The 27,181-nt window shown below is 41.5% G+C and overlaps 1 protein-coding gene across 1 annotated transcript in view; it reads left to right on the forward strand.

Moving 5' to 3' along the window:
- The window catches only part of LOC124790054 (hexosaminidase D-like), a 187,509-nt gene that overhangs the window by 29,953 nt on the left and 130,375 nt on the right, over window positions 1-27,181 (forward strand). The window contains exon 3 of the mRNA XM_047257613.1: window positions 26,821-27,074. Within this exon, the coding sequence (XP_047113569.1) occupies window positions 26,821-27,074 (254 nt within the window). The remainder of the gene's footprint in view (window positions 1-26,820; window positions 27,075-27,181) is intronic.

A 27,181-nucleotide genomic window follows, 5' to 3' on the forward strand; every position in this document is an offset into this window, starting at 1 on the left:
GCATTGGAGAAATGTATTGCAGCACGCCCACGAGCACCAACGACTATCCAGCACTTGTCAACCATGCTACTGGAGGAATGGAATGCCCTAGCACAAGAACTCTTTACCAACTTTGTGTCTAGCATGGAAGGATCTGCAGAACAAATATTGCCACCCATGGTGATCACGAACCCTACAAAGAACTGCCTCCCACCTTTTGTAATGTTCAGGGCCCATAATGTATCATGGTGACTGTAGTGTCATTGTTGTTGAATATACGTGTTGTTTCTGATTGTCTCATTCCATTTTTTTTCCATTACCTACTATACTGTACTGTAGCAGTTCTGTATATGTATGGACCAAGTTTCATTAAGCTATGTCACTAGGGAGTGACACATCACGTGAAAATTACTTTTGCCCTTAAGTTTTGTACTCTAGTGTAGATTCCAAAGAACTGCAATGGGGAACAGAAAATGAAGATATCATCAAAGCTGAGAACTTTATTAAAACCCTATGGGTGCTTATAACTTTTAAGACTACATGTTTGGTGAGCAAGGTGCCCCAAACCACTGCAGTACCTTTTCCTTTCCAGTGCTGCACCCATATCCTCTTTTTATATCCTTTCTCAGACTTGGTCTTTAGGATAGTTTCCTGTTTGTAAGCTATCTTGTTTGCTGGGCACTGATCATGGCTATTCTCACTTTGTTTATCCTGCATGAATTATTTTCATCAATACCACATCCAGATTTGTCATACATTTTTGCAAAGGTTTTCACAGAAGTGCGGACCTCCCAGGGAAGATCACCCAATACTCAGAATGGTAGGCAGTCCATGTGGGGAGTCATATGGTGATAACCTTGTGACTATGCAGGGAACACACTATTGATATCTGAGCTGTCACCTCCCTATGCATCCCAAGGATTAGGTGCCTGTTCCTTTGGGGACATCGAAACTCTGGGTAATGACCATAGAGACAGATGGTCATTGCTCTGAGTGGCACACTTGGAGAGGGCCCTAATTTGGAGCAGGTGACATATGACATATATTTTGTGCAGTAGAAAGACCAAACTTAACAGTTGGTGATTGTGAGAGTCCGACAGTATCTTCAAGCACGGTTGAATGCTTCACTGTGTGTCATTATTACCCCACAAACATTCCTTCCTTGGCCACACCCTTGGAGGCAAGCAAAATCAAATGAACTGCAGAATCTAACTTCCATCAGTTTTTGGTTTGCATCTGAACAGATGGAGGGTCCTTTGTATTTACTAAGCCAATGGCGTTTCTAGACAATATCTAATATGTCCACTGAAGGCAGCACAAGAAAAATAACAAGGTATAAAACTAATGTGAAGTTTATTGTAACACTCTTCTCTGACGGGAGTTAGTTTGGAACATAATAATTGAAAACAAGTCACTTTTTGAATACTGGGAGAACAATAATAGGACTTAAAGCCTGAATGCCTGAAAATGTCACAGTAAAATGCAAGTTCCAAAGTCCATTTCCCATACACTAAGCACGCCATGACCAAAGTCTGGAAGGGACATGCAAAAATTAGTCATGAGAGGATGGATGGCATCAGTGTCATAGCTGCAGCTCCATAGTGAGATCCTGATTGTAGATATGCTTTCACAATCAGCTCAGCTCTGGAAACTCACCTGGTGTGAACTGCTAGAGTTTAGCCTGGGTGCCAAGGTAGTACAAGTACTACTTTCAGTCGTGGCCTGTGGAGGAGAGAAGGTCTGCAGGACAAGTGACCTCTGGCGGCACTTGGGCTGCCATCTGGTGGTCAGGTGGAGGGCAGGCACTCCTTGTTTGTCATCTGAAGACTTTTCCCCTGTGAAGTCCATGCAAGCATAACTCATCTGTGTTGTTGGTTGCTGGCTGAATAGGTGCAAGGCCTTGACACAGCATACCCCTGAAGGGAAGGAGAGGTGGTAACACATCTTGACATCCTTGGAAGGGGTTGCATCCCCACTGGCAGCCAACATGGCTTGGGGGCTGGGGTCCACCCTCATTGGCATTGGTGCTGCTTCGTTGTTTGGTGTAGCTGAGGGCCCCCTCACGAGGGAGCTGGCTGCAGGCTGGAGGTAGATGGGCCAGCATTGTCCATACCGGGCTTCATGGAGGGACACCTCCCCCCTTCCCGTCCCCCTTCTGGAACAAAAGATGACCTAAGTAGAGGAACACGGCAAGGCTACAATTGATAAATGTGCTTAGAGCGTACTGTGCCATCTTGAAGTGTCACCTTAGACCTAGTCCAGACCAGAAGATAGGAAACGATCCCAGGGAACCAATGCTGGTGGTCTTTGGTGAAGACAAGGGATTGGAGAGATAAATAGTGGTGCTGGACTGCTGAGAGAAGGGGTAGATGCTGGTGAGTTGGAAGATAGATAATTGCAGCCAGTGTGGTCACCCAGGAGTTTTTCTACTGTGTTGACCTGTCCTGGGGAGTGGAATGATAGGAAGTGATAGGAAGCCAGAGAGAGTGTAAGGGCCTCATTGAAAGGGTGATGATAGTAGAGCTTGAACAGCTGGGATTTAAAGGCATTTGGCTTGACCCTTAGAAGCAGGGCGGAAGGATGCAATATGTATCAGCACTGTACCACAGAGAGCAGAGAATTCCATGGAGGCAAATTGAGGGCTGTTATCAGTGATGATAATTTTTGAGAGCCCTTCAGTTGAGAAAATGCCAGGCAGTGTTTGAATGCTCTGTTTATGTGATAGACAAGTGAGAGAGGTCACTGCCAGCTTCTGTGATGATTAGTCAGGAGTACGCCAGGAAGGGATCCATGAAATCCAGATGTAGCTGCGACCAGTGGGCAGAAGTATTTGGCCAAGGAAAAACAATGTAGAGGAGGTGGCCTGCTTGCTTTGGCAGGTGGGGCAAGAAGTAACCATGTGGGTGATCACTGCATCCATGCTGTGTCAGTGGTCACGTTGGCAGGACAGGAACTTGATGGGCACAACAGGCTAGTGCCCGATGTGCAGGAGGTAAAAGATGCATTGCAGGAGGACTGCTGGGATCATGGCTGGCTGTTGTCATCCTGGAGCAGAAGCACATCGTTGAGGGTGGAGTGTCTGATCCAGCAGTACCAGTAGGCCTGGAGCTCTGGATGTCGCAGCTGCTTGCTCTCTGACAACCAACTGTGTTGTACCAAGTGGAGTACCTCTTGGAGCACTGGGTCCTCGAGGGTGTGGCGTATGACGAGTTTGGCATACGTTGTAAGGCTGGCCAAGGCTACCTCGGCGGCAATGTTTAGGTGGAAGAAGACTTTGGGATCTGTGTCAAATGCAGAGGCGAGAGGTGGTCAGCATTACCATTTCGGGTTTTTGAATGGTACTGAAAGTCAGAGCCCATCACTAAAGGCGACACACTCTTTTGTTCGATATAGTTGCTGACGCTTTGAAGGGGGGGGAGTAAGGGCTTTTGGTCTGTGAAAAGTATGAAATGGCAATCTTAGACATAGTCACAAACTTTTTTTGGACCAAATGTATTTTCTAGGGCTTCTTTTTGTATCAGACTGTAGGTGTGCTGTGCAGCAGAGTGTCTTAGACACAAATGCAATTTGTTGTGCCCCATCAATCACACGTGAAAGGACTGCCCCCAACCCATAGTCCAATGCATCAGCTGCCAAAATTAAGAACTTGGTGTGGTTGTACATTGTGTTTTAAGTGGGGCAGAGGAGGGTCTGTTTAAAGACTCAGAAGGCTTTATCACATGCTGGCATCCAGTGAACATTTTTGTGCAGGAGGTGGTGTAATCATTCTGCAATGGATGCTGCATGCAGAGTAAATTTATGATAATAATTGAGCTACCCCAACACTGATTTCAGCTGGCTGGTGTTGATGGGGGCTGAAAGTTTTTGTAATGCCTCAGTATACTGTTGGGTAGGGCAGATGGCTGATGCACTAAAGATGTGAACCAAGTATTTTACTTGGTGAATAGCACTTGTCTTTATTAAATTTGAGGTTGGCCTGTTGGAGGACCATGAACAGTGCATGCAGCTTGTTAGTCAAGTCCTGTGTGTTCCTGCCTCCAATGAGAATGTTGTCTAAATAGTTTGGTGTGGCTGGCATGCTGTGGGTGAGGTACTTGTGCTAGTGCTGGAAAATTGCCAGAGCAAATGCCAAACAGAAGACTGTTATACTGAAACAGTCCAAAAGGAGTATTGATCACCAAGAAGCATTGGGAATCCTTGGCCAACAGAAGGCGAAGATATGTACCACAGAGGTCAGTCTGGCAAACACTTTGCCGCCTGCGGGGCGGGTCATTGTGTCCTCTATCTTGGGAATAGGAGAAGTGTCTGTGATAGTTTGGGCATTAATGGTTGCCTTGAACACCCCACGGATGAGCAGTGTGCCATTTGGTTTTTCTATGATGATGTTGGGGTGGTCCATTGGCTGTTGGGAATGGGAGTGAGAATACCCTCATTCTTCAACTGCAGAAGCTCCAGCCAAAGTTCTCTCAGTGCACAGGGAACATTTCTGGCTTTGAAAAACTTCAGTGTTGCTGATGGGAGAAGAGCCACATGTGCCTTGAAATCTTTGAAACTTGTGGAGGGTTGTGTGAACACTGAGCTTAAGTTGGAAAAGAGGTCTTTTAGGTGGGGGATGGCGCCCAGTGATATGATGTTTGGTGGAGGGGGGGGGGGGGGGGGGAAAGGATGCGGAGTTGTGTGTCTCTGTAAGCCAAGAGTGTTCAACAGATCCAGGACCAAGACTGATGGCCCGGGAGTGTCAACAACCAAAATTCTGGCTGTGAGGGTGGTTGAATGGTACTGTAACTTGCACTGTAAATTGGCCATTGTATTTAATGATGACATTGCTGTAGCTGCACAGCAGAGTTTCAAAAGGTTTGGTGGGGAGGGGATCAAACAAAATAGTAAGACTGCCAATGTATAATGGTCATGGAGGACCCCATGTCTTCAGCTCGATAGGCACATTATTGATAGCTACTGGGAGCAGTAGAGGTAACTCTGAGTGGGGAAGGACAGATTGAATGTAGGAATGTCCAGCAACAGATCCACCCTGTTGTTCACCCCAGCACCTGAGGGGTCCATACGTACACCATTGGCATTCATTTTGATAGCTGCTTTTCACACTTCTGCATTTTCCACAAGAGGTCCACTTGGCGCACCCATAGTGAGACTGGTGTCTCTGGTGACTAATAAAACACTGACTTCAGGAAGGGAACTGTCTGGCCACTGAGTCTTTGCCTGCACTGTGTGAATCCAACCTGGTTGTATGGGAATGACCTGGAGCTGAATGCGACATGTTGGTGGGGTGGCAAACACTTATGATAAGTCCCACAGGGTGGCTGATGATCTTAGAGACTGTTCAAAAACTCTGATAATGGGGAGACATGTTTCTAAAAGAAGGGTCCTTCAATTTAAGGAGATCCATGTACAGTCCTTCATTGGGAGCATGTACAAGAATCATGTCCCAGATCGAGGAAGACACAAAATGCACTGAGGGTTAATACACTGTAAACAGCAGATGTGATATCAATCCTGGAGGTGGATGATCCATTTGTGGTAAAACTGTCCTTTCAGTTCCTGGAATTTAAAAAAAAAAAAAAAAAAAAAAAACTTCTGCCACACAGCTGCCACATGCACTTCGCAGTCAACAGTAATCTACCAAGCTGGATTTCAACTTTTGGGCTTCCACTTCTGGTTAAGTTGTTGCAGATGGCAGTAAACATCTGGGTCCGCATATATCAGAAAGAAGATGCACTAGTCCATATCACTTGTGATGCCATGGGCTAAGAAGTGTCTCATGCAAGCAGTGTAGTTCACCCATGGCTCGATGTTCTTGTCGAACTGCTGGAACATTGGGGACACCATCAGGAAGCCCTTGATCCTGGAGTCAACCCTGGAGAGCTCCAGAAGAGACATGGAGATGGTTACCAGCCGCTCGGTCAGGAACTCGTGGGTGTGTTGCATCTGCTGGAGCAGTAGCACCACCTGGGCAGAAACATCCACTGGTTCCATCACGCTTGAAGCAATGTGACAATAAGCATACTTGCAAGTGGAAGAATATGTGCCAAAACATTGTCTACCTGGGTCAGAGCACAGACATGAGACAATGACTTGCAAAATAATACCTCGTTGCGAACTAGTAAGTCCCCCAAAGGTGGCACAGGAAAAATACCAAGGTGTAAAATGAATGTGAAGTTTATCGTATCACTGTTAAACGGTCTTCTCCAATGGGAGCTAGTTTGGAACACAACAACTGAGGACAAGTCACTTCTTGAATACTGAAAGAATGATAATAATATCTGAAGGCAGAAGGCCTGAAAATGCCACAGTAAATTGAAAGCTACAAAGGCCAATGTCCATACACTAAGCATGCCACAAAGTCAGAAAGGGACATGCAAAAATTATAGTCCAGCATATTGACAATCCAAAAACAAAGTCCAGTTGCTGGTCATGGGGTCGAAGACCATGTCTCTTTAGTGTAGAGGCCACAAATGGTGTGGGTCCGTTAATGGCAGCTTCTGGAAGCAAAGGTCGATGTGGATGGTGCCATCACCATTATCGTAGTGGTGACTCAGAGGGAAATCCTGATTGTGGGAATGCTTTCGCAATCAGCATATGGCCCAGGAAAATTAATCAGAATGAACTGCTTCAGTGTAGCCCAAGCGCTGGCCTACACGCACCCCGAGCACCAGAATATGGCAGATGTTATTTTCGATGATAAGGCCCATGGAGGAGAAATGGTCCATGGAGCCAGTGGCCTCTAGCTGTGCCTGGGTTACTGCCTGGTAGCCAGACGTAGTGTGAAAATCCCATATCTGTCATCAGAAGAGCTGTCCACTTCAAGGTTCATGCCCACATAACACATCTGTGTCATTGTGGTTGAGTAGGTGCAAGGCCTCGACACAACAGTATCCAAAATAGGTCTTGAGTAATCTCTTCCTCCATTAAATTACAAAATGGTTCTTTCTGAATTAAAACTGTGAATCCACAAAAAAAGCACAACTCATGACACACCTGTTACCATAACACACCATCAAAGTCTGAATGTGGTAAAAGTTTTAATTTTTCAATGTGAAAACTTGGAGAAGTAAGAGGTTTGTATGTCGTGTACATTGTGACCCATCAGACAACAAGTTTGAAATCTTAGTCAGTCTTTGTTCTCACTTTTGTGAGGAAGTGATTTGGAGCTGTGTTTTCCAGTCCAAGATGTGGTGCTATAAATGTCATCCCTTTGGGCATATGTCTTCCTACTGCACAAACAGTTAAGGTTGTGGAGACTGCGTTCGGCCATTTCATGAAAAGTCACCATCTGAGCAACCACCATTCTATGTCAGTTGCGGACAATCATCCTCTTCTGCCCCCAAAGTGTGCTACTCTATTAATGAATATAAAATCCAGGAACTTAAGGTCTTTGATTGCCTCTCTTATTTTGAAGCCTGAAAAAGTACTACTGCTTTTATCACATCCAATTGAATCATGTTTTGCCACTCCCATGGCCTGGTCATTGCCAGAACTTATTTTCTGCATCCCCTTGACTTGGGATAGTCGCAAGTAAATTGTCCCATGGGGGACATACAAACTCCCATCTTGTAGTTCCTGTAGCATTATCTTTTGCAACACTGAATCCATGCACTCGGCTGGAGAAGTGTCATCCTCCTATGGCATCTTGCTGGTGTCAGGGCTCCCTTTAGAGAACTTTCTCTGTGGAAATCTGCAGACCAGTGACCCCCAACTTCAGCCAATAGCTGGATGCACCACAGACTATGAATTACAGGGCTTCCTATGTCTCTTCAGTTCCTGCCTGTACAACAAATAAGCCCTTGTAAGAGTTCCGATCCTCTAAAGCAGTTAGAGAGAAAAAGAAGAAATCTGATGACTTCAGAGACTCCTGATTCCCCCAAGCCATTGAGCTATTGGATTCAGAAACTCTGTTCCTAGATGTTGTTCCAGCCCCACAAGTGACGGGCAGTGATCCTGATGTTTGACAGTCCCTTTGGCCCTTCATATCTAACCAGGATGCTCTTAATGTGATCATTCAATGGAACTGCAGTGGATATTACTTTCACCTGCAGAATTACAACTGTTAATGCTCTTCTGTTCTGCAATCTGCCGCCTCCAAAAAACGCATTTTCCTGGTGACCATTCTCCAGCCCTTCAAGAATACCATGCCTTTGATCGGATTCATACTGCCCCTTGAGAGCACCTGGTGGTGGTGGTGGTGGTGGTGGTGGTGGTGGTGTGCGTGCGCGCGTGTGTGTGTGCATGGTGCATGTGCGTGGGTTCACGGAGACATCGTCAGTGAGTGGATATCTCTCTGTACCACACTGGAAGCAATAGCAGTGTAAGTGCGAATGACCCCAGTGATCCCCATTTGTAATGTTTATTTACCTCTGGGCAGTGCATTTACGTATGTTGAGATGACCATTTTTAATCTGACAACTTTCCCTCCCTTTTTCCTGTTTGGGTTTGCAACGAACCCCTCCCCCCTATGGTTCACCTTGACCCAGAACTGTACTTGGTTACCTAGTGCTTGGATATTGTTGCATAGTCCCGATTTTTTTTTTTTTTTTTTTTTTTTTTTTTTTTTTTTTTTTTTTTTTTTTTTTTTTACTCCTCTTTGATAAAAAGCTTACATGGTTGCCCCTTATTTGTCAACTTAAGACTAACTGAATGTGAGAGCTTAATGCTCTCTGTCTCATTGCCCAAATCTCTTGTAGTGTAGATCACGCTACTCCTTGGTCTTTTCCTGACTGGACTATTGTTACTAGGTTTATGGGTCAGTGGCACCTTTGGCTTTGAATGTATTGGACCCAGTATTGGTGCCTTCCAGACTAGTTCTATAGGCAGTGTCCTTGCTGAAGGAGTAATCTTACATCTTTAGTTCTGTTGATACCAACTCTTACTCACTTATGCAACTACCATACAATATCACTTATTGAATTCTTTTTTCATACAAGAGGCATTGACCACCTTACACTAGACCTCCCCATTTGGATTTTGCTGAGAGATGCTCGGCCGCCCACTCCTCCTTGGTTAGTGCCCATACGACAAATTACGACAGATATATTCCATGGACCAAAAGTGTCAGTAGCTCCCACAACCCTTTTAGTTCTTCAGTAGTCTCAGTATGCTGTTGGCATTTAGTCTGATAGCACTAAAACCATGGATAGGATGGGATACACTTTTACATTTCATGTCTGTCAGGAACAACATTTGCTGCGAGGAACATGTAGTGTATTTATGGTGGAGCTGATGGCCATTAACAGAGCCCTATATTATACTTAACAGACCTCTCTCAACCAAATTTTAATGTGTAGTGACTCAATGAGCATTCTCCAGGCTGTTGATTGATAATACTTTGTCACCCTGTGATATCTACTACTCACAATCTTCTTCTGACTTTAATTGTGCCCAAAGCAGTTATGTGTGCAAAATTCACTTTGATGATTCCAGGTACAGAATTGCATTTGCAGTTAAGGCATGTAGTCTCTTGGAGATGGAACAACATCTGGAGGGCTACCGCTCTCTCTAATAAACTCCACACTGTCGAGGAGACTATGGCTGCATGAGCTTCCCCTTCCACTCCTCCCAGAAGGAATCCATTGTTCTACGATGCCTCTGCGTAAGTCGCACCAGATAACCCATAGTTTTATCTTGTGTAATAGCCATCCCCACATAGTGGTTTTGGATTCATACAGACCTTACCTCACATACTGGTGGAATGCCCTCTCCTTCTCATTCTCTATGCTAATCATGGACTTCTGAATTCTTCTAAGGAAATGCAACTCATCCATGAAGGAAGTGGCTCATACGGTGGTCGTTCAACTGATTCTGGGTTATTGTTCATCAATGTGGCACGCTTACCAAGTAGGACTGATAGAAAAGGTAGAGAAGATCCAACAGGAAGTGACACATTTCATCACTGGTTTGTTTAGTTGGCATCAGGGTGTCACAGGATGCTCAACAAACTCCAGTAGCAGACATTAGAAGAGAGGCATTGTACACCACGAGAGGTGTCAGATGTGGCGGAGATACCTCTCACTGCAAATGAGTCCTTGGGGAGCCCTCACCTACTTCCTGACCTGTGCAGATCGGTCCAGCCCACGTACTTTTACCTACTTTTAAATTACTTTTCATCTCTGACATCAATATTGCTTTCAGTGCCTCCATGTTACCATACTGCCAAAATTCAGTCAAGTTTCTGACTGATGTCGCTAACTCCTGATGGACTATCTGCGGCTACATTTACACTACTCTACAACTCGTACTGAAGTGCCAGGCTGGAGGTTCATTAAATAACCTTCAAGTATTCTCCATCATTCTGCTCTCGAACAGCATGATGGAAAAACAAACACTTAAATCTTTTCGTGCACGATCTAATTTCTCTTATTTTATTATGATGATCATTTCTCAATATGTAGGTGGGTGCCAACAAAACATTTTTGCATTTGGGTGAAAAGTTGGAGATTGAAATTTTGTGGAACGGTCTCGCCGTAATGAAAACATCTTTATTTTAATGAGTGCCACCCCAGCTCGCATATTGTATCCGTGGCACTGTCTTCCCTATTCTGCAATAATACAATATGAGCTGCCCTTCTCAGAACTTTTCTACTGTCCTCAGTCAGTCCTATCTGGTAAGGATCCCATAACTCACAGCAATATCTTAGCAGAGGACAGACAAGTGTATTGTGTAGACCATCTCATTACTGAATTTGTTGCTTCTTCTGAGAGTTCTAACATATAAAATGGAGTTTGTGACTCATTTTCCCCACAACATTATCCATATGATCACTCCAAGTTAAGTTATTCATAATTGTAATCCCTAAAATTTAGTTGAATTTATGACCTTTAGATTTGTATGATTTATTGTGTAACCAAAACTTTTTATTACTTTGTCTAAATCATTTTTCAATTTGGTTTGATCTTCTGATGACTTTACACGACAGTAAATGATGTGCTTCATGTACAAAAAATGTTGGATGTCTCCTTAATCATTTATATAGATTAGGAACAGCGCAGGGCCTATAACAAATCCATGGGGAATGCTGGATATTGCTCCTTTAGTTGATAGCTCTCTGTGACAATTCTGTCAAGAAACCACAGCTCCAGTTGCCCATCTGAGATAAGACTCCATAAGTACACAATCTGATTAGAATTTGCTTGTGAGGAATAGTACCAAAAGCCTTCTGGAAATCTAGAAATACAGAATCAGTTTGAGATCCCCTGTTAATGGCACTTGTTGCTTCATGAGAATAAAGAGGTAGTTGTGCTGCACAAGAACAACATTTTCCGAAATCGTGATGACAGCAAGTCAATAGATCATTTTCTTAAAGTAATTCATAATGTTTGAACAGAGCATGTGTTCCAAAATCTTACTGCAAATCAACATCAGTGATGTTGTTGTTGTTATGGTCTTCAGTCCAGAGACTGGTTTGATGCAGCTCTCCGTGCTACTCTATCCTGTGCAAGCTTCATCTCCTCCCAGTACCTACTGCAACCTACATTCTTCTGAATTTGCTTAGTGTATTCATCTCTTGGTCACCCTCTACAATTTGTACCCTCCACGTTGCCCTCCAATACTAAATTGGTGATCCCTTGCTGCCTCAGAACATGTCCTATCAACTGATCCCTTCTTCTAGTCAAGTTGTGCCATAAATTTCTCTTCTCCCCAATTCTATTCAATACCTCCTCATTAGTTATGTGATCTACCCATCTAATCTTCAGCATTCTTCTGTAGTACTACATTTCTAAAGCTTCTATTCTCTTCTTGTTCAAACTATTTATCGTCCATGTTTCAGTTTCATACATGGCTACACTCCATACAAATACTTTTAGGAAACATTTCCTGACACTTAATGTATACTTGATGTTAACAAATTTCTCTACTTTAGAAACGCTCTCCTTGCCATTGGCAGTCTACATTTTATATTCTCTCTACTTCGACCATCATCAGTTATTTTGCTTCCCAAATTGCAAAACTCATCTACTTCTTTAAGTGTCTCATTTCCTACTCTAATTCCCACAGCATCACGCAACTTTATTTGACTACATTTCATTATCCTCATTTTGCTTTTGTTGATGTTCATCTCATATCCTCCTTTCAAGACACTGTCCATTCTGTTCAGCTGGTCTTCCAAGTCCTTTGCCACCTCTGACAGAATTAGTGTCATTGGCGAACCTAAAAGTTTCTATATCTTCTCCATGGATTTTAATACCTACTCCAAATTTTTCTTTTGTTTCCTTTACTGCTTGCTCAATATACAGAATGAATAACATCGAGGATGGGCTACAACACTGTCTCACTCCCTTCCCAACGACTGCTTCCCTTTCATGCCCCTCGACTCTTATAACTGCCAACTGGTTTCTATACAAATTGTAAATAGCCTTTCGCTCCCTGTATTTTACCCCTGCCACCTTCAGAATTTGAAAGACAGTATTCCAGTCAACATTGTCAAAAGATTTCTTTAAGTCTACAAATGCTAGAAACATAGGTTTGTCTTTCCTTAACTTATCTTCTAAGATAAGTCGTAGGGTCAGTATTGCCTCATGTGTTCCAATATTTCTACAGAATCCATATTGATCTTCCCCAAGGTCAGCTTCTACCAGTTTTTCCCTTCGACTGTAAAGAATTCGCATTAGTATTTTGCAGCCGTGACTTATTAAACTGATAGTTTGGTAATTTTCACATGTGTCAACACCTGGTTTCTTTGGGATTGGAACTATTGTATTCTTCTTGAAGTCTGAGGGTATTTCACCTGTCTCATACCTCTTGCCCACCAGATGGTAGGCTTTTGTCAGAGCTGGCTCTCCCAAGGCTGTCAGTAGTTCTAATGGAATGTTACCTACTCCCAGGGTCTTTTTTCGACTTAGGTCTTTCAGTGGTCTGTCAAACTCTTCACGCAGTATCATATCTCTCATTTCATCTTCATCTACATCCTCTTCCGTTTCCATAATATTATCCTCAAGTACATCACCCTTGTATAGACCCTCTATATACTCCTTCCACCTTTCTGCTTTCCCTTCTTTGCTTAGAACTAGTTTTCCATCTGAGCTCTTGATATTCATGCAAGTGGTTCTCTTTTCTCCAAAGGTGTCTTTAATTTTCCTGTAGGCAGTATCTATCTTACCCCTAGTGAGATAAGCCTCTACATCCTTACATTTGTCCTCTAGCCATCCCTGCTTAGCCAGTTTGCACTAACTGTTTATCTCATTTTTGAGACTTGTGTATTCCTTTTTGCCTGCCTCATTTACTGCATTTTTATATTTTCGCCTTTCATCAGTTAAATTAATTATCTCTTCTGTTACTCAAGGATTTCTGCCAACCCTCGTGTTTTTACCTACTTGATCCTCTGCTGTCTTTACTACTTCATCCCTCAAAGCTACCCATTTTCTTCTTCTACTGTATTTCTTTCCCCCATTCCTGTCAATTGTTCCCTTATGCTCTCCCTGAAACTCTGTACAACCTCTGGTTTAGTCAGTTTATCCAGTTCCCATCTCCTTAAATTCCCACCTTTTTGCAGTTTCTTCAGTTTTAATCTACAGTTCATAACCAATAGATTGTGGTCAGAGTCCACATCTGCCACTGGAAATGTCTTACAATCTAAAACCTGGTTCCTAAATCTCTGTCTTACCATTATATAATCTGTCTGAAAGCCTCCAGTGTCTCCAGACCTCTTCCATGTACACAACCTTCTTTTATGATTCTTGAACCAAGTGTTAGCTATGATTAAGTTATGCTTTGTGCAAAATTCTACCAGGCGGCTTCCTCTTTCATTTCTTACCCCCGTTCCGTATTCATCTACTACATTTCCTTCTCTTCCTTTTCCTACTATCGAATTCCAGTCACCCGTGACTATTAAATTTTTGTCTCCCTTCACCATCTGAATAATTTCTTTTATCTCATCATACGTTTCATCAATCTCTTCGTCATCCGCAGAGCTAGTCTGCATATAAACTTGTACTACTGTGATAGACATGGGCTTCATGTCTATCTTGGCCACAATAATGTGTTCATTATGCTGTTTGTAGTAGCTTACTCGCGCTCCTATTTTTTTATTCATTAATAAACTTACTCCAGCATTACCCCAATTTGATTTTGTATTTGTAACCCTGTATTCACCTGACAAGAAGTTTTGTTCCTCCTACCACTGAACTTCACTAATTTCCACTATATCTAACTTTAACTTATCCATTTCCCTTTTTAAATTTGCTAACCTACCTGCCCGATTAAGGGATCTGACATTCCACGCTCCGATCCGTAGAATGCTAGTTTTCTTTCTCTTGATAACAACGTTCTCTTGAGTAGTTCCCACCCAGAGATCCGAATGGGGGCTATTTTACCTCTGTAATATTTTACCCAAGAGGACGGCATCATTATTTAACCACACAGTAAAGCTGCATGCCCTCGGGAAAAATTACGGCTGTAGTTTCCTCTTACTTTCAGTCGTTCGCAGTACCAGCACAGCAAGGCCAGATCAGTCAATTATTCAGACTGTTGCCCCTGCACCTACTGAAAAGGCTTCTGCCCCTTTTCAGGAACCACACGTTTGTCTGGCCTCTCAACAGATACCCCTCCGTTGTGGTTGCACCTACGGTACAGCTATCTGTATCGCTGAGGCACGCAAGCCTCCCCGCCAACGCCAAGGTCCGTGGTTCATTCGTATGCTGAAAATAATATCCTTATGGTGTCCAATCCACATTTACTGCCATTTCATGCATGAGAACAATGATATTATCCATTTACGTTAACAGCACATACACTTCTACACTGTATTGCCTTGACACAGAGTTGCTCTAACCCGTTTATTTCAGTTCTGCATGGTGAAACATTCCTTTCTATTACAGGATTCATTTTGTATATTACAAATAGTCAAAAGCTTATATTTTCATATTTTAATCAATTTTACACTCAATCATATTCCAAAACTAATTCATTACCTTTCCTGTGCAACTTCTAGATGCTGAGATTTGTAGATATTGACATTGTTTAAAAATTGACACAGTTTAAAATACACACCATGTAGCTTCTTTCCTATTTCCAGTTGGCCATTGTCAAGGCCTTGAAGGTCTTCAGTAACGCTGAACCTCTTCAACAGAGAAATAAATTTCTGTTTCAAATTATGTTGCCTGGCATTTGCTGTATGATATGTGATATGGACCTGTAATTTAGCAGATTACTCCTATTTACTTTCTTGAGCACTGATGTGAACTGTGTAACTTTCCAGTCTTTAGGTATGGATCTTTCGATGAGCAACTGTTTGTACAAGTATATGATTGTTCAACACACAACTATTACATCAACTACGTGTCTTTATTAAGTGATTTGAGTTGCTTTGCTACACCAAGGATATCTGCTTCTGAGTTAAACATGTTTCCTTCAATTCTTTTTTTAATTTTGAAATATTTACTTTACCTTCTTTGATGAAGGAATGTTGGAAAACCATATTTAATGAATCTTGTTTAGTGGCACTGTCATCGTTACCATTAGTGTGCAGTGAAGGTACCATTTGTCTTGTCGCTGGTGTACTGTATGTACAACCAGAATATCTTTAGATTTTCTGCCAGATTTCAAGACAGAGTTTCATTGTGGAAACTATTAAAAGCATCTTGCATAGAAATCCATGCTAAATTTCAAATTTCTGTAAAACTTCACCTAATGTAGAGGTTTTGCATTCTTTTAAATTTGGCATGCTTTTTTCATTGCTTTTGCAATTGTCTCGAGATGTTTTGTATATTGTGGAGGATCAGTTCCGTTTCTTATTAATTTATTTGGCATAAACTTCTCAATTGCTATTGATACTCTTTCTCTGAATTAAAGCCACATGTGGTCTACATTTTCCTAGTTAGTTTGGAGGAAATGGAGACAGTCTCTTAGGAAGGCATCAAGCAAACGATTATGTGGTTTTGAAATACATTTATTTTGAGCTTATTTTTCGTTGGATTGGGTGTTACAGTATTGTCTCGCAACAACAATATTGTGGTCACTAATCCCTGTATCGCTTGTCATACTCCTCATTTATTTGGGATTATTTGTTGGTAAGAGGTCAAGCAGGTTTTGTAAAGAATTTTCACTTCCATGAGCTCCTGCACTAATTGCTCAAAACAATTTTCAGAGAAAGCAACAGTACAATTTCTGACCATGTTTTGTACCTACCACTGGCTTTGAACATGTATTTTTGCGAGCAGACATTTTTTCGTAGTATATTATCAGACAGGGCAGAATTATAGCCAGTGCTGTCAGTGACATGGTTGGTGGTTTGTAGTTCTCTTTGAAGGGCTGATTCTGATAATATAAAAAGATTTGAGGTAATGCAGCATCAAATGGAAAGCTGCATGTTTGTAGCTGTGTAGTTGCAGGGATTACTGTATCTGTAGAGGACAGCCTGCCAGTTCCATTGTAAACTGATTTTTCTTATGTTGCAAGTTTAAATGTAGTATTCATGTATCTAATTGTCTACTGCCATTGGTCCGCAAACACACCACATCCACATATCTGAACCAGTACTTAATTTTGCAGTTAATTGACTCTTTCTGTAAGAAAATTTGCTCGAAATTGTTCATGAACATTTCAGATAATACAGAACTAAAAGGTTATCACATAGCTAGGCCATCAGACTGACTTTAATACTTGTTTTGAAATTGGAAGTAAACCTCTATTTACATACTTGTGAGTAGCTTCAATTGTGTCAGTTAATTCTACAGGATTTATTTTGTATTTGCACATAAGATAAGTCAGTGAACAAATAAAAAACACCATCATATCATGTAACGGTATTATATCCAATCATCTTTTAACAGAAAACCGTTCATATGTAGTGACGTGTTAAGTTTTACATTCTGTTAAAAAAAAAAAGCAAAAAATGACCCTACTGGAAATCAACAAACACATTACACAGAATGGTTAATATTAAAGATCATACTCAGTTTTCTTTTTCCTTTTGTAAAATTAAGTTTTCACTAGAAATGTTAGGTCAGGGTGTATACGACCCGGGACAACCGGGAGATCCGGGAAAAACCCGGGATTTTTTTCATCCGGGAGAAAACCGGGAAAAATCTGGGAATTTTTTAGAATTACGGGAATTTTTCGTTGTTTTAGTTTTCAGTTAAATTTTTGTAATTTTCAGTGTAAGAACCGTTACTCTAACAAAGGATATTACTGTATCCCGCTACTGCAGAATAATACTGCAGCATTAAAACATGAGCGAGAGAAAAAAACGAAAATAAAACTTAAATTGCAAAGAAAATGCTTCATATAAAATAACATAGCGCTTTTACAAGCGTCTGCCAACAGCAAAATGTGTCAAAGGCTTTCGGAAGACTATGCAATGCTTCATAACAACAAATTACCTCCGATGAGCGTGACGTCTCAACAGTTTACATTAGATTCATTTAAGCAGTTACAAGCGGGCTCATGCACATGCGCAGTTGAGTCGCATATGAGTAGTACCTTCTCCCGCTTCTGGCTACAGAAATGTGGCTGTTGGTTGTGTAAGCAGCAGTAGCAGCAACCGGCAAACTGGGGTATCTGAACCGGGCGGCAATTTTGGGGGGAGGGCCAAATTCATATTCTTGAGGGAGGGGAGGGGGGGGGGGGACGTGTTTCATAAAGCATCCAGCGCGCATCGTTCTATCCATTATTCATATGATTTTGAAACGCTCCCCTGCTGGTTTTTTAACACATTCTAAGTTGAATTCTGAATGAATTATAAGTTGATTTTTGAATGCGTGCATAGTGTACATGATGTCTCTGCCAAGGGAATCCTCGTCACATCTAGAAATAAACTTTCCTGCAGACAAAACGGGACGGGGCTATAAGAGCTGAGTGGAATAAAGCCGAACCGGTGAATGCCAAGTGCTGCTTGTTTATGTGGTTGATTCGGTTTGCGAATGTTCAGCCTTGTTATAATTGCTAGTGAAATCCATAGATTCAGACTACCAGAGTGGAAATAAACGACTAACAGGTAAGAAAGATTACATATTATCTTCTCAGTGTATCCAAGAAAGTGAAATTTTGACAGAAATCTTTTGACCAGATCGTTACATGAGACAGGGCCAGTTGTAGTTCCCGGCTAGCAAAAAAATGGCTCTGAGCTCTATGGGACTTAACTGCTGTGGTCATCAGTCCCGTAGAACTTAGAACTACTTAAACCTAACTAACCTAAGAACATCCTACACATCCATGCCCGAGGCAGGATTTGAACCTGCGACCGTAGTGGTCGCGCAGTTCCAGACTGTAGCGCCTAGAACTGCTCGGTCACTCTGGTCGACCCCGGCTAGCAGCCGCTTAAGTTCCATTCTGAGAGTAGCGCGGAAAACGCATTGTACGGACACGTAATAGTGCCTAACCGGAGAATAATCACTGGATAACTAAACTGGTGATTGTAGCAGGGTTAGTGAAATTAACCGGAGAATGAGTTTTGACAGAGGTAGGAATAGTTACAGAATTAGTGATGACAAGGCTGTTTGTCAGAACGAGGAAGGAGAAGAAACGGGGACATCGCACAAATTATGGAAGAATATGACTATTCCAAAATATACAAAAATTTCGTTCTACTACTTTTCAATCTCGTGCATGAGAAACTGGAGCATATGAATGAAATGTGAAACTATTTCCTAACGTAAAGCTTTTTGCTTGTAGTAGGCCAAATAGGTATTTCGTATTGATACTTCATGAATTATATTCTGATGTATTATAAAAATAATCATTATTGCCAAAACAGTCTCGCTTATTTGGTGCTGAAATATTAGAAAGGCCTATTTTCTTTTCTCCAGTACACAGTGACAAAATAGACGTAATCAGATCGAGAAACCACACCAGTCTTGGGTACTATTTTTATTAACACCTTTTTCAGTGTTAGACAACCCCATTTCCATTTTTCATGTAGCAAAACGTTTGACAATTTTTGATGAGGTAATAGTCCTTTCGCAGAAAGGAAAGCACTCCATGTAAAGCTGTAGCAAGATTAGAGAGAAAAATCACTAGGACCTAGGGATTGGAGAAATGTCTACTGTCTTGCCTGTCTCTTGTCCCTACTGGTTTTAGGTGTCCTATATTTAATTTTATGTCACACAGAAGAGCAAGTTATTAGCTAATAGGCAATAAAGAGTCCAGTTTTTCTGAAGAGTTCTTGTTCTCTTGGTTACAAATAATCCTATCCAGTATTAATTGCGAGGTTTTTTGTTACAAAAAAAATGTGGGGGGTGGGCAGGATGTCAAACCGGCAGACTGGTAGCAGGAGAGGCGCTACAGAGCGAAATATAGTGACGTGCGGTATAACAATGTTGTTTGAAGATGTGTGGCACCTCACTGCATACTTTTATTTTTGAAAAGTATTTTTTCTTAGTTTTTGATGTTCTGATGCGCGGAGCAGTCTGAGTTATAGTTTGGGGGGGGGGGGGGGGGGGGGGTAGTCTCCACGTAACCCGTTTTTACACTTAGTGATTTTTCTGTTTCCTTTTCATTTACTGCTCTCACGTCAAATGAAAACAAGACGGATTTCTGTGGCTGGGAGCTATCAAGTGAATTAAAATACATTCACATAATTACGGAAGAGTAAACTATGTTACTAGTTTCAGATTTTATTTTATTTCCACCTTTCTGACAGTCAAACAGTAATCGCCTTGCACAACAATGAAGTTATTTTTTTTTTGGTTTGATAAATAAATTTGGCTTTTATTAAGCTTTCCTGCTGAGGCAGTCAATTTATTCCACACTATTGGCTAGTTTCAACTGTTCGCTGCATTTCAGGTGCACATTTTCATCTTCTAGCACTTATGGCATTATGCCATAATAAAGAACCAAACATGAGATAATACAGTACTGGTACTCCAAGAAAATTTACATCCCGAAAACCACACTGAAAAGCTTCATATCTGATCGAGGCTTATGTCATTGAGAATCTGGACGTACCAATTTGCACTGTAAGGCGAACTATGCATTTTAGTATGGTTAACGAAATTCTGACGCACTTGGAGCATCCTCTGATGTCTTGTTTCTTTTATGACATAATGTAAGCTCTTTTAATGTTTTACACGTACGATCTTATGGGCTTCCTACATCACCATAGCTACGCAAGCGCGATGACGTCTCTTATCTGGCGCTCTCAGACAAATGCTGAAATGAATCTATTTCTAACAGGTCATGGGAAAATATTGCGAATTGTTGTTAGGAAAGCATTATTTTCAGAGTAAATTCCCTTTTATGCAAGATGAACTCTGTGCGAGAATGTACAACGGATTTCTTAAATCACAGAGTGTTTGGTCTCTCTTAAAAATCAAATCTTTGATGATGAGCTATTTAGAAGAATTTCGACCCCAGAAGATCAGAGATTTATGTCGGTATTAAAAATTTTCCTGGCGTATTTGTGTGATGTATATTAAAGTGTAACATGCGCTAAACAGATAAACGTTATAAGTGAAAGCTTAGCTTTTCTTGTAGCTTATTAATCTTAGAGACAAATATATGCGAAAGATTTGCTTTGCTTTTCTTGTAGCAACACTATGTATGTTAATTTAAACCATTAACTTTTCCTGTTGATGGAATTCGAATTTATACTTTAGTAATACGAAAATATGCAGCGTACATGTTGCGTACATGTGAAATATCTTTTTTCCCCTTGAGTATCATTTTCTAAAGTGCTGGGAAATTCTACGTTTCTGTATAAAACCATATCCTATCAAAGGATAAGTTTTACAGTTCCGAGGGAAAGTATACTGTCACTTAACATGGCAATAGCGTATTTTCACCCGGGAGAAATTTATTTTTAACTGGGAGATCCGGGAAAAATCCAGGAATTTTTTCTCCTTGACCGCGTGTACACCCTCTAGGTTCAAACTGTAAATTCGTCTCATTTCTAATCAGTTGTTAAATGTATCTCCACATAAAAACTTCAACCCACCCCCACCCCCTAAGTATTTCTGTGTGACATTTTTTAATGTTCTCCTATGATTTAAACACTCTTTCCATTTTTTGTATCTTCTGTACAAATAATACGTATGTCACACATCATATTTCTCTGTATTTGTGACATTCAGTTGTCATGTATGGTAGTCAAAGAAGCCGAAATCTGGTTCATGACCAAACAAATACAATTTTGCAGAATATTAGGTGGTTTCCTTTTCCAAATGTTGGAACCAATTATTAATTTATTGTGGTTGTCAAATATGACTGCTACCCATACTAATCTTACAGGAACTGTCTGCTAAAATTTTGCTACGAGACGAACTATTTTTAAGAGCAACAAACACATCACCATCAATTGTATTTAATCTATCTTTTCTGAAAACTGTTAGGTCCTTTGTAAAAATTGTTACTGAACTTTCCTCCAGCTTCAGCCAGCTTTCAGTACCGGTAATGATTTGAGTTGCAGTGCTTTATATTAGTGATGATAAAATCTTCTCGGGTTGACAGCTGAGTCGTGTTGTTTTCCAGCAACATTTTAGCAAGTTTCTTACTTGCCATCTTCAGGCGAAGTGTTAGGGTCATGTCTCGTCTGGATCTTTATAGCTGCTGGACCACGGGCTTCTCTGCATCCTCGGCACCGGTTGGGCCAATCAGGCACGAGCGGAATTGGCGTGGCGAAGCATAGTGGGGGGGGGGGGGGGGGCTGCGGGAGTGGGATCCTGGTGCCTTTTCTCAGTGCGGTCTGTTTATTCCATCCGCCGCCACTGACCCGCCTCCATCAGTGCGCTCTCATCTCATTCTTGATAATGTTTTTTTCCACATGTTGCTGAGTTGGAAGCCACTATCCCGATTGACCAGGTTATCACAGACCCGTATCTCCACTGCCTCTTTAATAATAGAGTCCTGGAAACCTTTCGCTCTACACAGTCTCTTGGTTTCTTCGTATTGAAATGTGTGTTCATCACTGAGGTTGTGCTCTGCTACCCGGATTTTTCATTTTGTCCGAGGCCGACACTTCTCAGATGTTCAGAGATGCATTGTGTTATGCAACACTGTGTCTGTCCAATATATTGTTTCCCACATTCACAGGAAATACTGTAGACACCCGGTGTTCTTAGACCCAAGTTGTCCTTCATTGAGCCCAGCATAGTTATGATTTTTGCTGGAGGATGAAAGATAGTTTTTATCTTGTTCTTCTCCAGTATCCCGGCAATCTTGGCCATGGGCGACCCTGCATACGGAAGGAACGCCAGACCTTTGTTGTTCTCTTCTTCCTGAAGGTCTTTCTCCTTCTCCTTCTTCTTCTTCTTCTTCTTCTTGTCCATCTTGAGAGCACGTCTAATGTGCGTTTCGGTGTATCCATTCTTCTGGAAGGTTTTCTTCAGGTGCTGAATCTCAGTAGATAAACTGTCCTTGTTGCATATGTCACGAGCTCTGCGGACAAGAGTAGTGAGCATGGCTTTCTGTTGTGCTGGGTGATGGCAGCTATTGGTGTTGAGGTACAGGTCTGTGTGTAGCGGAGCACAGCCCAGTGAAGAACACACGTTTCAATTTGAAGAAACCAAGAGACTGTGTAGAGCGAAAGGTTTCTGGGACTGTATTATTAAATAGGCAGTGGAGATATGGGTCAGTGATAACCTGGTCAATCGGGAGAGTGGCTTCCAACTCAGCAGCACATGGAACACAACATTTATTAAGAATGAGACGAGAGCGCACCGATGGAGGCAGGTCGGTGGCGGCAGATGGAATAAACAGGCTGCACCGAGACGAGACGCCAGGACCCGACGCCCGTGGCTCTGAACCAATTCCGCTCATGCCTGATTGGCCTGACCGGCATCGAGGATGCAGAGAGGCCCATGGTCCAGCGGCTACAAAGATCTGGACGAGACATGAACCCGACACTTCGCCTGAAGAAGGCAAGTAAGAAACTTGCTGAAACGTTGCTGGAAAACAACATATTGACTCGGCTGTCAACTCAAGAAGATTTTATCAATGAGATTCGCCGAGAAAGCCTGCATTCTTTATATTAGTGCTTAGAGGCCTGGTGCTTTCCCAGCACAGCTAGCAATTCACTAATATAATACCTATGGTTCCTAGGCCTATCTTTGTCCTATGTTCAACCTGCACTCTTTGAAGCCCTTTTTGTACTCACCTGGTATTCAGTAACCTCCCTCCTTGAATGAGGAATTGATGTACTTGCTGTTTAGTCCATTAACTCCCCCCCCCCCCCTCCCACCCACCCCCTCCATCTCTTTCCCCCTACCAGCAACCCCACTAGTTTAACATTTCTGCTTTTGTTCTGTGCCACTGACAGCCTTAACATATGACCAAAATTTTGTGGAAGTTTGAGGTAGTTGGTGATGACATGTTTGCTGCAGTAGTTATTGATGACTTCATAAAGTGCCTTCTGCTATCAAGGGTTGCATATCTAAGAGTTTATGCTATGTATCTATTGTGCAGTTGGAAATATTTCTTAAGAAGCTTTCTGATGTCATCTGTATACCAAAGGGTATCTCTGCCATCTTCAGTTATTCTGCTATGTACATTCTTTTCTGTAACTTCGTCAATTATTTGTCTGAACTTGAACCACAGTTCCTGTGTGTTCAGTGCCGGAATCAAACTTTTTCACACCCTGCCTGAGAAGAGACAACCTTCTCCTCATCATTTTAATGAACATATTGACTTTTTCGTTTCCTTTTCTATATTTTTGTACCTTGACACCAGTTTTTCTATAACTACAATGTGATGATTGATTCCAGTCTGAGAGCTTTCTATAAGAGGATGGGTCTGTTTGTTGGTGCTAGGTCTTCTGTATTTCCATCATGTGTAGGAGGCTAAACCAGTTTTTCTAGAGAAAGCCTCTACAACTGTCTCACAGGAAGTTCTGTCTTATCAACCACTTCTAAAATTGTTATTTTCCTAATCAGTTGTGGGTAATTAAGATCTCCAACATTTATAGATGACTTGGAAGCATACATACTAGGGAATGTTATTAGTTACTTCTGCAGCTGAGTCTGGTGGCCAATAGTAGCACCCAACTAAAACTTTTATGCCATTCATAATTGTTATTTGTGCCCAAACTGTTGTGCCCACATATACTCAGTTCCTGTACCAAGACCACCGAGTGAGGTGGCACAGTGGTTAGCAAACTGGACTCGCATTCGGGAGGACGACGGTTCAATCCCGTCTCCGGCCATCCTGATTTAGGTTTTCCGTGATTTCCCTAAATCGTTTCAGGCAAATGCCGGGATGGTTCCTTTGAAAGGGCATGGCCGATTTCCTTCCCTAACGCGAGCCTGCGCTCCGTCTCTAATGACCTCGTTGTCGACGGGACGTTAAACACTAACTACCACCACCACCTCCTATACCAAGTGGTTAAAGATTCTTGTCTGTCACTACAGATACACCATCTCCCATCCTACAAGGTCTGTTTTTCTTTTCAGTGAATGCTTAAATGTGAGTCAAAGATCTCAGTACTGTCAATATCTAGCTTTAGCTAACTTGAGGCACTGGGTACTGTACAAGCCCCACGTCTTTCTAATAGGGCTTCAGTCTCTGACACTTCTTTTATGACTGCTTTTACAACTTATCACTAAATATGAGGGCATCCTTCAAAGTAATGCCTCTGAATTTCTTGTGTGAAAACTGTTACAGCTTTTTAGATGAAACAAACTTTATTAACATTCTTCATCTTTGGTCTTCATGTTTACATCTTTATCTATCAGTGTAGTCACCATCACAACAAACACTTCTCCCAATGAGATACCAGTTTGTTGATAGAATAGCCATAGATTGTGTGAGTTTGTTGATGGAATCGCAACCTCATGTGTGCTTGCACCACTTTATCACTATTGAAGTGAAGTCCTTTGTGATGTTCTCCAAGTTTTTTAAATGAATGAAAATCAGATGGGGCCAAGTCAGAACTGTGTGGAGGAAGAGCAGTTACAGTGAATGCAAGGCATTAGATTGTTGCAGATGTCACAGCACTCATGTGTGGTCTGGCATTGTCCTGCTGAAGGAGAGGGTGCTCCATGTGTGGGCAGAATCTTTGAATTTGTGCTTTCCGTTTTCTCATGCACCGACCAAGTTACACACTGCCATGTTACTTGCTGCAACTTGGAGCCCTCTAGCAGGAAGGGTTGCTATTTGCACCAGTGACGCAGGAAAGTTGACCGGGTAATATGCGTGACATGTAATACCTCAGTTGATATTGAGAACAGAATAAAACATTCAGAACATTACTTTTCAGTACACCCTTGTATATTGATATTAGTGACTGGCCAAAAGGATTAAGAAGAAAGCAGTGGGCTTGGTGTCATGAGGACACTGGGAAAGGCAATGCTCCAAGGCAGTCATTTAACTTTCTACTTATTTTAACCTTTGACGGCTTACTTTCTTTCATCACTGTGTGCTGCATAATATAACTTGACATGGAAAAAGACTGGTATCTCAATTAAGAATTAGTTAGTGTGTGTATAACCCACATATCAATCAACTGTAGGTGTGTTGTTGCTTTTCCTAATATTTGTGTATTATTTCCATCCTAGAATATGTTTAGTCCTAATTTTTATTTATTATATTCTGCTATTCTGGATTCTCCACCTTGGCCAGTTTTTATTTTCTGAATATTTCTCCCAACTGTCTGATACTGGTAAAATATTTAACACAAATAAACAATAATATTAAAACATCTGTGTTGTTTGACACAACACTTTTGCATTATAATGTTTTTTTCTTCAGTTTTTGGCAAACTTTACTCCTGAGATCTGCAATGTATAATGCTAACATCTTATCTTTCTGAGCTCAACAGCTCACTATTATGGAGGGACACCGAGTTAATTTTCAGGCTAGTAAATGGGAAATGCGGTGCACAAAATGAAAATCAAATAAAGTTGCTGTGACCTTGATATCAGCTGATGGGGTTTGAAGTGTTATATTATGATACAATGCGTGTGTACTTTGTACAGTGATTTGTAGTGAGAAATGAAGAGACATTTTAGCACTATTTTTTTTTTTTTTTTTTTTTTTTTGCTTTATTAAATAACTTCTTTACAAAACAGTAATGTGTGAACACAGTGAAACTGCCATGTTTTAACTGTTCTGGCCTTGTATTCAGAAGGATGGAGGCTCCCAGTTTCTGTGAGGCAATCCTGATTTACGTTTTCCATGCTTTTCCTAAATTACTTCAGGCGTAAGACTTTTATCCAACATTCCACTTGACCCTCTCTCACTTTTTCCAAATTTGACCTATAAACATGTAAATTCTTATATATGAATTATATTTTATTTGTTTGTTCTTAAAGTGTAACACCATAACATGTGTAGTATTTTTGCTACAGGGATCCACAGACGCATGAAACAACCACCACAACTACTACTACTACTTCTACTACTTCTACTACTGTATCCCCTTACCTTCGTAAGTAAGTGCCTGTCACCTTCGCTATGTGCATCTACATGTTTCCCAGTGACACAATCTTCCTTTCACACCCTTCCCCCTTCCAGAAAAATTAAATCTCCTCCTCCTTCCCTCGCAAATGACTGCCCCTCCCACTTCCCCGTGTGTGTGTGTGTGTGTGTGTGTGTGTGTGTGTGTGTGTGTGTGTGATTTTTCTATCAGTGTAGTAATTTAGCCATATCTATGTATTTTTAAGAGCGAAGTTATGTTCTGTTGTTAATTGAAATGGGACACTTCTCTCGATAATATTACTTACACTGAGGGGACTGATGACCTCAGATGTTAAGTCCCATAGTGCTCAGAGCCATTACTTACACTGACACTTGCAAAGTGCAGATAGGCTTAAAATCCTGGCTTGATGACAGAGAGGGTAACTTTCATTCCTGTAATATTCTAGTGCTTTATTTTCTTTCTAAAATCTTCTATTACTTTAGCATTGTGTGTGTATGTGTTTCCCTAAATGGTAGGCGTAAGAGGTACACATAATTGGTTTTTCTTCTAGATATGTGAAAACTCGGTATCCAAGCGTGACTCCTTTGACGTGGGATGATGAATTTCGCTCTCTAAGAGAGGAAGATCTTAGAAGGGCAGGTGTTGGTCGGTGGTTAGAGCCTGTCATTTGGAAATATACACCAGATATAAATGCCGCTTTACCACCAGAGTTGTGGGACAAATACAGTGCAATATTCCCTGCTGTGTGGATAGCAAGTGCCTTCAAAGGAGCTACTGGTCCTGATAAACTGCTCACAGACATTAGTAAGTTTTCTGTTATGATTTTTTTTAAGGGCAATATGTGGTTGGTTTTGTACAGTGTGATTTTTACCTCTTATATAAGACTGGATATCAAACCATTTCTTCGAGTT

The sequence above is a fragment of the Schistocerca piceifrons genome, chromosome 3 (assembly GCF_021461385.2).
Source record: "Schistocerca piceifrons isolate TAMUIC-IGC-003096 chromosome 3, iqSchPice1.1, whole genome shotgun sequence".
Taxonomy (NCBI): domain Eukaryota; kingdom Metazoa; phylum Arthropoda; class Insecta; order Orthoptera; family Acrididae; genus Schistocerca; species Schistocerca piceifrons.